Source organism: Chenopodium quinoa, unplaced genomic scaffold (genome assembly GCF_001683475.1).
Source record: "Chenopodium quinoa cultivar QQ74 unplaced genomic scaffold, ASM168347v1, whole genome shotgun sequence".
NCBI lineage: Eukaryota > Viridiplantae > Streptophyta > Magnoliopsida > Caryophyllales > Amaranthaceae > Chenopodium > Chenopodium quinoa.
In genome coordinates, this window is record NW_018744693.1 from 1,957,212 (window position 1) to 1,969,759 (window position 12,548).

The 12,548-nt window shown below is 33.6% G+C and overlaps 2 protein-coding genes across 2 annotated transcripts; both read left to right on the forward strand.

The window, feature by feature from the left end:
* The first annotated feature begins 366 nt into the window (after window positions 1–366).
* On the forward strand, window positions 367–1,637 carry LOC110702533 (putative elongation of fatty acids protein DDB_G0272012). Its single transcript, XM_021880253.1, has one exon. It carries the CDS (start codon window positions 577–579, stop codon window positions 1,372–1,374), a length of 798 nt encoding a protein of 265 aa, XP_021735945.1. The 5' UTR covers window positions 367–576; the 3' UTR covers window positions 1,375–1,637.
* An 8,003-nt stretch (window positions 1,638–9,640) lies between these two features.
* LOC110702299 lies at window positions 9,641–10,707 on the forward strand. Its single transcript, XM_021880002.1, has 2 exons — window positions 9,641–9,932; window positions 10,076–10,707. Exons 1-2 carry the CDS (start codon window positions 9,641–9,643, stop codon window positions 10,705–10,707), a joined length of 924 nt encoding a protein of 307 aa, XP_021735694.1.
* The last annotated feature ends 1,841 nt before the right edge of the window (window positions 10,708–12,548 follow it).

Here is a 12,548-nt window from a genome sequence, read left to right on the forward strand (position 1 = left end):
ATATGAAAAGAGACACTATTTTATTTACTTCTTCTCGATCAACCAAATTTGACTACCTTGTTTTTATATTCACCATTACATACAACCAAACTTTTACTACCTGAAAACTTTTGCAAAAGGTAAATGAGGCTTTTAATTGGAAACATAGTGAGTAGAAGATTCTTGGAAGTAAGTAAGTAAGCAAAGAGAACCCTTCCAACAAGGTGACTTATCTCATTGAATTCAATTAGGATTGAATGTTAAACCTTAATTAATTCTTGAAAAGAGTGGCCAAGAGTTTATTTGATTCATTTTTTTTTCTTCTTATAATATAAGTTGAGATAAGTTTATAATAAGTTAAAATATATTATGAAAATGTTTCAACAAGTTCAAGACAATTAAGACATAGTCCTTAGTCCATCACACTCAAAATCTATGACTAATTCAAAGCAAATGATACATAGACTTTCAATTCTTCTATAAAAGGAAACCATCTTAGAAGTTACAATGACTCATCCAACATAAACATTAACATTCTATTCTCTTCCCTCTAAAGTCATCAAACTTCCCCCATACAAAAAAAATATCAAAATAACAATGGAAACAGTGATAAAAACAGCCAAAAACTGGCTAGTATATCACCCAACAATACACAACTTTGAATGGAAAACAGGCACAACAAATGGTGCATCACTTCAGTTCCTCATTCTCACCGTTGTTTCCTACATCTCCTTGACATTACTCCTCTCCCGGTACTCGTTTCGGCCCGTCTCATTACCCCTCCGCTCCATCTCCATAGTCTACAATCTCTTCTCCTTCTCTCTATCCCTCCTGATGGCCGTCGGGTGCGGCCTCTCCACCCTATCCCAAATGCCCAACCCCGACTGGATCTTCTGCTTCCCTGCTAACCACACCCCAACACGTGGCCCCGTCTTCTTCTGGGGCTACGTCTTCTACTTGTCCAAAATCCTCGAGTTTACAGACACACTCTTGATTCTCTTAAACGGGAATAGCACCCGAAGACGCCTGTCATTTCTCCATGTCTTTCACCATTCAATGGTGTTGATCATGTGCTACATTTGGATCGACGCGGCTCAGTCGTTGTTTCCCTTAGGGGTAGTCACGAACGCGTCGGTCCATACGGTTATGTACGGGTACTACTTAATGTGCTCGCTTGGAGTGCGGCCGAGTTGGAAGAGGATGGTCACAAATATACAGATTATACAGTTCATTTTCGGGTTTTTCGCCGCAGGAGTTGCACTGTACTATCATTTGGTGAAGTACCCATGTTCTGGTCCTAAATATGCTTGGAGTTTTGGTGTGGTGTTTAATACTTCTCTTTTGTATTTGTTTGTGGATTTTTATTCCAAGAGTTACAAGAACAAGAAGGAGTGATCACCAAGGAACTCTGATGCAGATCAAGATCCATAATTATCGTTTTATTTTAGAGTTCTTTTAAGTTTGTTTGTGTGATACTACATATAATTCAATTTGGCCCAAAGTATACTAATGCTATATTAAATTCGGGCCTTAGCGTTATAAATTGTCTCATTTGTTGTCTGAGAATCTTATGTCTCATTATTTTACCATATTTTGAACAAGTTTTGTTATATTAAGTTTTATTGTAAATTTTATTACTTCATATTTCCTCTGTCTCACTGATATTGCAACAAAGATGAAATTATGCATCCTAAATATTCATATTTATATAAGAGTGAAAATTGAAATATATAAAAAGTTGATATTGTAAAAGTGTTTTACAAAATGAATCTAACAAGACCTCACATGACTGTATGCTACTTTACTTATAAATTTATAGTATGTGGTCAAACAAGCATGACGAATAGTGTAAAAGTCTAATTGTTGCAATGTTACTAGAATGAAGGAAGTAGTAAATAAGGAGGTAGAAAAATATAGGAAACCAATATTTAGATTGATAATTTGTGTATAACAACTCTCGTAGGTCTCTTGATTTCTCTCTCCAAAAGGCTTAGGTTTTAATATTTGTTTATGGTATAAGGCCTTGTCAGCTTATTCCACACTATGTACCAATAATATTTGATATGTAGTAGGGAGGAGATGGGGTCTTTGACTCTTTGTGACTTGTTCCATCTGACCCTTATTAAACCCTAGAAATGACTCTCTTTATATAGAGCGTCGTATAGTAGTATACAGGATAATAATCATATATTGTACGAGATTATGTGCATAAAATCTAACAAGTGATTTAATAGGCTATCTTGATTAATTTATTAGAACATTTACTTATACAAAGTATATTAATTTGATAAATACAATTGTTATGTAGTTGGATTACTTGGATAGGCTAAGTATTAATTAAGTACGGGTCACGTGTCTACAATATTTAGTTCTCATGAATACATAATACTTCATGAGAACTTCGTAATAGTTAAGTATAAGTTATCATGCTTGTCAAAAAAAAAAAAAGTATAAGTTATCATGAATACGTGTATAAATAAATATTCATTAATTAAGTATAACTTTTACTTATACGATTACTTATACACATTAATATTCATGAGAGCTATATATTAATTAATGTACAAATTTTTGTATGTGGCTGGCCACATGATGCGACAAGGGTTACTTGTAGGGTGTTACTGGTTTTGTCAGGAGTTGTAGGTGTTACTTGTATTCTGGGGTTACTTGTATGGGCGTTACTAGTTTTGGTCGGGGTTACTTATAGGGTGTTACTGGTTTTGTCAGGGGTTACTTGTAGGTGTTACTTGTATTCTGGGGTTACTTGTATGGGTGTTACTGGTTTTGGTCGGGGTTACTTGTAGGGTGTTACTGGTTTTGTCATGTGTTACTTGTATTCTAGGGTTATTTGTATGGCTGTTATTGGTTTTGATCAGGGGTCACTTGTAGGGTGTTACTGGTTTGGTATGGGATTTTGGTCTCGAGTTACTCAGAATATAAGTAACACATACAAGTAACCTTACGATACAAGTAACCTTACGATACAAGTAACCTCATAATACAAGTAACACTCTACAAGTAACCCATACAAGTAACCGTGCCGCACCATGTAGCTTGCCGCACTGAAAAACCTCTGTAATTAATGAATAGTTAGGCTATACACATAATCAATTAATGAATATTTAGCCTATACATGTAAGTAATAAATTAAATATTTAGTTCTCATGAATATGTAAATTATTACGTAAATAATTGAATTGGATCACACAAACATAAAATTACGTAATTAATGCATAATTCTATTAGCCTATCTTGATTCATCAATTAATTCATGAGACTTTTACCTATACAAAATATGAATTTGGATACCCATAAAAAAAAATATTAATTTGGATAGGCAAAGTATTCATGCAAATTATACTTAATTAGTACAGTACGAAGTTCTCATAAGTTATACGTAATTAATGAATATGTGTATTAATAGTGTATAGGCTAATATTCATTAATTAATTACATGTATAGTTCTTATTAATTAATTAATTAATTACGTTTTTCTTAAAAAAAAAAAAAAAACTTGTACGCTAAATATTTATTAATTAATCAAGTATATGTCTAAGTATACTTTAAGGAATACATAATTAATACATATGTAGTTGGATAGGAAAATACTTAATTAATTAAATACGAGTTACGTGTTTACAATTGTATGTAGTTGGATGTGTATGAAATACAATCAAATTTAGGTTAAGCCAGCTCTTAGCTTGGGGTCAAGGGTACCCTTAATACTATCATTTGATTTTAATTTGCACCAATAAAATCACTTGCACACTTCCAATTATTGAAATTATAGTACTCCGTATTAAAAAGGTATCATAAGAGAGCTTCTAAAGTGTATTTGTAAAATACTACAAGTACATTTCATAAGGTTCCTTAAAGTATACTTAGACATTGATATGGTTAACACTTAGCAGAGATCAATATAAAGCCCATTAAAGTTGAAAATTGTCCGATCCGTTTACTCTTGGGTCGGGTTAGGGCTTAAATGGGCCTCAATCTTGTGCACCGGCCCATACCATTGCACATATATTGAATACGTATATTTTTTTTTTTTTTTTTGAATAGTTGAATACGTATACTTCATATCTCCTTAAAAGCAACATTTTAAAAGAAATCGCATATATAAATCCAAATCATTGAAGTGCAACATAATATCCTAGGCAATTAAACTGCAAGCTGTGTTCTGTGAATCATTGAAGGGATCAAATAATACATATCAAATGAAAGCGTAATTCATGCATTGTTAAAAGTACTTAAATTAAACCTAATAATATGATTTACAAATCTTAATAATGTATTCTGGCAAAATATTTTAATGCATCTTACAACTTGAGCATATATAGCTTTATCACATTATTCATCTTAATTAATCATTTCGAAACCCTTATATAAAGGGTTGATACAATCGTACCAAGCACATTATAAAATTAAACTCAATATTTATATTTTCACCTCTCTTGCTTACATATTCTCCTTGTATTTCAAAGACTTCATACTAAAAACTTTAAACCAAAATGGCTCCTCAACTCACCAAGTCTTTAGTATTCTTGGCAATAACAATGTTTGTCATGGCCTATGCTGTCACGGCTGCCCGAAACCTCGATGAATTTCCAGTGTTAGTGACAGTGGATGCGGATGTAGGGCTTGTTCGTGCAGCCGGCACAACCAAATCCCCAATGAACGGTTGTTTGAACGTCGATGCACTGGCCGTCGAAGCCTGTGGAAGCATGGGGCCTCCCATTGAAGGCCATGTTAACACTTTCTTAGATGGCAAACTTCCTGGCCAAAACTGATCATATAATTGCCTCACGTCAATGGTGCATTATTTTCATGCACTTCTTTAATTTAGTGGAGTTTACTGTTTTTAATTTACTTTTTAAACACTTTGACTGGTTTGACTTGTTTCAATTCATTGATTTGTACGTTTTATGTAGTCAACTAGTCATGTATCCTTCAGTTTGGTTTGTTTATTTGCTTTTCAGTTTAGTTTTGTATACTAGCCTTTACGTATACAAATTAAAAATGGTGTAAATGTCATTTCCTTTCTCTTGTTATCTAATAATAATGTCACGACATGTTTTAGAGGTAACAAAAACATAAATAAGGTATCCAGTTGATTTAATTTCAGTTTTTCACAAAAAGAACCATACAATGACAAATATTGTACCAAACATGAACATAATAATAAACTGATGAGTTATACTTGAATTAATCCGAACTTGACAAACCCAACCTAATCTTTACTTGATCCAAATGTAACCCGATTCGACAATTAACCCACCCAACATTGACTTGATTCCAGCCCACCGATGAACCAACCCAAAATTGATCAAACCCAAAACCAATCCTTAACTAGAAAATAAAATAATCTACTTCAAATACGTATCAAACCTTAACCGAGTAGATTTGAACCCGAATTGAATCAACCGAACTTGATTCAACTTGAACTCAATTCGAACCCAATAGGATGCATGACATGAAGAAAAAATGATTAAGACCAGCCCTTAATTCACATTCACTTTAACATCTTTAAAAGGATATAGATGGTGTGTGTTCTTGCAATATATAATTGGTGCATAACTAGATCTGTCAATCAAGTCGGTCGGGTCGGGTCTCTCCACGTCACTAGTGATTTTGGGTTGGGTCACTTTGGGTCACAGATTTGACCAATTTACGGGTTAAACGAGTTCAGGTTATATCGGATTACAGGTCAAAAAACTTTGTTCAAGACCCAAGAAAACGGGTCGGGTTGAAAATTCACAGGATAACCCTTATAAAAATGTCTAGTTATATTATATTGAAGATTTATGTTCTTTTTGGGCCATTAATTGTTGGCTTTTGATCAACCCAAGATAGTCTTTTAAATCAAAGAGATAATAAATTCGGGGAAAAACTTAACTGGACATGGTTCACAATAATGTTATGTTGCACTGGAGATCCGTAGGTGTCAGCTGAAGTGATGTTAAACATAGTGATCGGGCCAAAATTTTAGTGACCCTAATTATTACATAATTATTCATATATATTGATGACCAATATATTAAAATTTTCATGATCGAATTATATATTAATCTCACTATTTTGATGAAAGATGATATTAAATATAGGTCTAGACCGCAAACGTCACCAAGAGAGAGATAGTCCAAGTTACAAGTCCAAAGAGGTTCGTTCCATTCCAAAACCATGTGGCAGTAAGAGGAGTGATTTCTTAGCATTATAAAGTGTTTAGCTCTCTGTTATTTCATCAATGTGTGGTCGTTACATGTGTTGTTTAAGAAGGTTAGCTATACCTCAACAATAATCGAAAAAAGAATATAGGCTCCATTGTTGCCTTCATCTTTCTATTGTGAATTGAATTGTTCATAAATATTAGTTGAATAGTTTGATAATATATATATATATATATATATATATATATATATATATATATATATATATATATATATAGTACTTATGTTGAGTTGTACGTGATAGAGTATACAACATATTCTTAGGCTTCAACCATAACTTTTAGCTTTTGGTTGAAATGATCCTGTAACATGGTATCGCAGTATACGTGAGACAAAGATCGCAGGTTCAAATCATATCCACCCCTACTTTCTAGCGGAATATTAAGCGCCATATTCTTGGAATTCAACCATCAGCTTAAGCTTTATTGGTTGAGTTGGTCCTGAAACATTACATTTTGAGCTTATATAAGTAAAGTTCTTGAGGTAGAACTTTCTAAATCTAATTTATAAGTGAAAATTCCAAATCCGAAGTATATATAGTTACAAGTTTAATTTCTAGGCTTCATTGTAACGAAATAGGAACTACAAAACTCATGTATGTGAAACTATATTCCTTCATTTAATGGAAAACGTCAGAACATAGAGACACATATAGAACTCCGTATTAAATTGTAACTCCATCTAAGAATTTGGTTCATCTAAGATATTGTTTGAACTTGAAACCAAGCTCGTAATTAAGCCAAAGAAACTTGGACATCTACCTAGGGTTCAAGCCAAGAATAGAGGCCCATATACCTCGCTAAAAACATCTATCACCCGTGAAGTAGACCACATTAACCCAATTAAATAAGAATTTTCCCTTCGTTTGTAACAATGTACCTGTACAGAGGTCCTTCATGTTTCAAAGACCTTTCAAAGATATCTCTTTAAAAACGACATCTTTGAGGCAATCAAGTATAATATTGGAACAAGATATTGTAGTCCCCGTCTTCATCCATATCACATCACAAAAAATTAATGCTAAAATAAGGAATTTAATTGACGTGCAACATAATAACCACCTTTCTTAGCTAGTTGAATAGATCAATTAATTACATATCAAATATAATTGTAATACATGCATTATTAAAGTATTATATTAAACCGGCCTAGTATAATACACTAATCCAAATTCATGATCCATGACAAATTATTTTAAAGCATATAACAACATGAACACAACTATTAGATGTTAAACTTCTTAATTAATAATTTCGAAACCCTTATATAAAGGGTTTATACAATACTACATTGCATATCATAAAATTACACTCAAAATTACTCATACTTACATATTCTCTTCTCTACCTCATAAGACTTCATACCACTAAAAACTTTAAACAGAAATGGCTCCTCAACTCACAAAGTCTTTAGTATTCTTGGCAATGACAATGTTTGTGATGGCCTATGCTGTCTCGGGTGCCCGAAACCTGGTTGATCTTCCGGTGACAGTGACAGTGAGTGCTGATGCAGGGGTCGTTCGTGCATCCGGCACAACCAAATCCCCAATGAACGGTTGTCTTAACGCCGATGGGCTTGCGGTCGAAGCCTGTGGGAGCATGGGGCCTCCCATTGAAGGCCATGTTAATACTTTCTTGGACGGCAAACTTCCTGGCCAAAATTGATATTGTTGCTGCATTATTTTCATGCGTTACTCTTTGTTGCGATTACGTTTGACTCTTTATAAGCACTTTGACTAGTTTGACTTCTTGTTTGTATCATTTCTATGTACTATGCATATACTATGCATACTATAGCCTCTATTTGTACAAAAGGTGTGTAAACGTATTGAGTTTCAATCAATGATGTTATTGTTATGAAGTAACTTGTGTGAATGCCACACAATTATTTGGTCTTCTTGGTCATCACCATTAAATGTATTAGCCAATATTTTCCAAACCTAGTAACCTATATGTATGACTAATGTATATCTAGTAGTAGCATGTTTCTACTATAAATACATGGTGAAAATGCACTTGCAAATTCACCCATTCTCATTTTCATCTATAGTGCGATAATATTACAAATAGTAAAATACTTCTTTAGCTCTCTCTCTATATATATAATTCATAACACGTTATCAGCACCATCTTCAATCAGGTATACCTATACCGATTATCCAATTTTACAAAAAATTTCAATTTCTTTCACAAAATATATTTTGAGGAGTATGTTCTATAGTTGCCCATACGGGATCCTCTAAACCAGAAACTCACAATATATTTCTCCACAAAATTACTCTACATAATTAGCCATGTTGATAAAAATGAGGATATCAATACGTACCTTATTTATGATATTTAGTTTGGTAACTCTCATGCATGGTTATAGAAAGTAACATATAATTACTTTTGCATGTGGAAATTATTGTTGTATGCATGTTAATAAGGTAAATTTCATGGTCACACAAATCATGTTCATACTTACATACTTATGCATAATTACTAAAATGAAAAAAAATGATGCAGCCTTTATATTTATTTTATTTCAGATTACACACCTTTTATATTTCTTTCAGTTTTCGAACCCTTGACCTCATGAATAGATTAGGGTTCTCGGACCACTACGGCTTGCATCCCAGTGTTATACTTATTTACGTTTGTAAATATTAATAGTTTGATTACAATTTTTTTTTACCATTCTACTAGAACATTGTATGATATTTTTACAGTTGTGTAAAGCTGAAACGGATAATTTACCCCCTATAAAAAGCGGATTACACCCCCCTTATTTCACCATACAATCCTTATCCCCTCCTCACTTTTACTCAAATTATTTCCTCTTCCTCCCTTATTCGCTCATTCCCGGCCACCACACCATGTTTCCCGCCGGCAACCGACAACCTCCACACCCCTTTACCTTTGAAGAAGATTTAAGGAAATTAAAGCTATACTTAGTTTTAATTATGGCCCTAGTAGTTTTATTAATGGCAATGATGATTTTCATCATTTTACATAAGTAGCGCTCGGTTTTTCGACAAAGGGAATTAATGCATGTAATCTCCGTAGTACTTCAAGTTCTTTTTTTGTCTTCTAGGTAGATTATAAGTGCATTTTGTTATAATAAATGTTCCTTTTGTCTTATCATTAATGTATGTCATTATTTTGTTGTTGTTGTTGTTGTTGTTGTTGTTATTGTTGTTGTCGGTGATGTTGTAATAGTAGTAGTATTTATTGTTATTGTTATTATTATCATTATTATTGCTGTTGTTGTTTAACTAACGTAATTATCATATTTTATTTTAGCTTAACTTTATGTAAATCATAATAATAACCCAAGGGGGAGAAGCAAAATATGTTTTTAAAATGGCTTATTATTATGATTATAATTTGATTACTTTAATTATCACTTACTCAATTGACTTAATAATAATTATCTATTTGATTGTAGTTAAAATGGGAGACTTGATGAAAAGACAATTTGACGTATTAGACTTGTTCGGACATAATTATCTTGAATGGACAGTTGATGCCCAAATGAATTTAAAGGCTCGGGGATTGGAACATACAATCAAAGAAATTACCATCCCAGGAAACGAAAAAGATGCCCCTGCTCAAGTTAAAGTTCCTACTGATCAAGAGAAAGCAAAAGTTATAGTTCTCTTAAGGCATCATTTACATAACAGTTTAAAAACTGAGTATTTAATGGTGGAAAATCCCAAAGAACTATGGGATAGCCTGAAGGAAGGTATGACCACCACAAAAGGGTACTCCTTCCTTCAGCACAGTTTGAGTGGACAAACCTGAGATTTCAGGACTTTAAATCTGTCAGTGATTATAATTCATCACTATATAAAATTGTATCAATATTGAGATATTGTGATCAACCAGTCACTGAAGTGCAAATGATAGAGAAATCACTCTCTACATTCCATGCTAACAACATTGTATTGCAACAGCAATACCGTGAAAGAGGTTTTGCAAAATATTCTGAGCTTATTTCTACATTATTGGTTGCTGAAAAGAATAATGATCTTCTGTTGAAGAATCACAACCTAAGACCAACTGGGTCTCAAGCATTCAATGAAACAAATGCTGTAGAAAGCTCAAATCCACCTGAGACAAATGTTGCTCATAGAGGTGGACGTGGAAAATATAATAATCATGGAAGAGGTCGTGGAAATTTCCGCGGACGTGGTCATGGCCGTGGTAGAGGTCATTTCCCCCCTAGAAACAACACTCAAAGGGGGCATCAACAAGGAAACAAAAATCAAGCCACCACAAAAGGAAAAGACACATGTTATAGATGTGGCATGACTGGACATTGGGGACGTACTTGTCGTACGGCCAAACATCTGGTAGAACTATACCAGGCTTCCATTAAAGGGAAAGAAAAACATGCCGAAGCAAATTGCGTTAATGAAGAAAATGTCCCTGGAACTAGCTTTGATGTATCTGATTTCCTCATAGACAATGGTGAAGCTGGTGGTGAATTTATCTTTGGAGAGAATAATCATGTTTAGATAATTCATCAATTACTATGATATGTATTATGTTTTCTTTATGTACTTTTCTTTATGTTTTTCATGTTCAAGTTATGTACTTTTAATTTTTCATCATTAATAAAGTAAGTCCAGTTTAATTATCTTAAACTAATCTTATACTTATTATTTTAGAAGATATGGATCCGTCCGAAGTTGGTTCCAAGTTTCAATGCCTTTTGGACAGTGGAACAACACACACTATTCCGAAGGATAGAAAATATTTTTTAAAGTTAAAATTGTTTCAAGCAAATGTTAATACCATTTCTAGGTTAGCCAAACTAATAGAAGGTTCTGGAAAAGCTTGCATAATACTCCCAAATGGAACAAAATTAATCTTTAATGACGCTTTATATTCGAGTAAATCTCGAAGAAATCTTATAAGCTTTAAAGATGTGCGTCAAAATGGTTTTCATTTAGAAACAATGATAGTGGATCAAAAGGAATATTTATGCCTCATGGCAGAAAAACATGGCAAGAAACATGTGTATGAGAAATTGCCAGCATATTCTTCAGGGTTATATCATATAGATATACGACCAGTTGAAATAAATTCAATATCTAACCAGAAGTTAGATAATAAGAATATGCTAACTTTATGGCATGATCGTTTGGGTCATCCTGGTACAGGAATGATGCACAGGATTATAGCAAATTCAGTAGGACATTCAATTAGGAATGTCAAAATCCCTCGATCAGATGAATTAACATGCTATGCATGTTCACTTGGCAAATTAATAATAAGGCCATCTATGAACAAAATTGCTACTAAATCTCCAACATTTTTAGAGAGGATTCAAGGAGACATTTGTGGACCAATTAATCCTGCATGTGGACCATTTCGATATTTTATGGTATTAATTGATGCCTCAACTCGATGGTCACATGTAATTCTCTTATCCAGTAGAAATGTTGCTTTTGCAAAAATTCTTGATCAAATTATTAAATTAAGAGCACAATTTCCAGACCATACAATAAAAAGAATAAGGCTTGACAATGCTGGGGAATTTACATCCCAAACATTTAATGATTATTGTATGTCGATTGGAATTGTTGTAGAACATCCAGTAGCTCATGTTCATACACAAAATGGACTCGCTGAGTCATTAATTAAGAGACTACAATTGATTGCAAGGCCATTATTGATGAGATCAAAATTGCCTTCATCTGCTTGGGGTCATGCCATAATACATGTGGCAACTCTAATTAGATTGAGACCAACTACCTATCATAAGTTCTCACCACTACAATTAGTTTTTGGTCGAGAACCTAATGTCTCACATCTAAAATTTTTTGGTTGTGCGGTGTATGTTCCTATTGCTCCACTCCAACGAACAAAGATGGGTCCACAAAGAAGGCTGGGAATTTATGTTGGGTTAGAATCACCCTCCATAATTAAATATCTTGAACCAATGACCGGTGATTTATTTACGGCTAGATTTGCCGACTGTCATTTCAATGAGACAGTATTCCCAGCCTTAGGGGGAGAGAAAGTGGACCCACGAAAGAAAGAAATAGAAATCATTTGGAATGCAACACAATTGTCAATGTTTGATCCACGAACAAATATGTGTGAACAAGAAGTTCAAAAAATTGTTCATTTACAAAGCATTGCAAATCAGTTGCCTGATGCATTTATAGATGCAAAGAAAGTGACAAAATCACATATACCAGCTGAAAATGCACCTGCACGAATCGAAATTCCATCTGGTGATAAGATCACTGAAAATGAATCTCTAGCACGCCGAAAGCGTGGAAGACCACTTGGTTCAAAAGACTCTAAACCAAGAAAACTAAAAAAAAACCGATGAGATCAACAACAT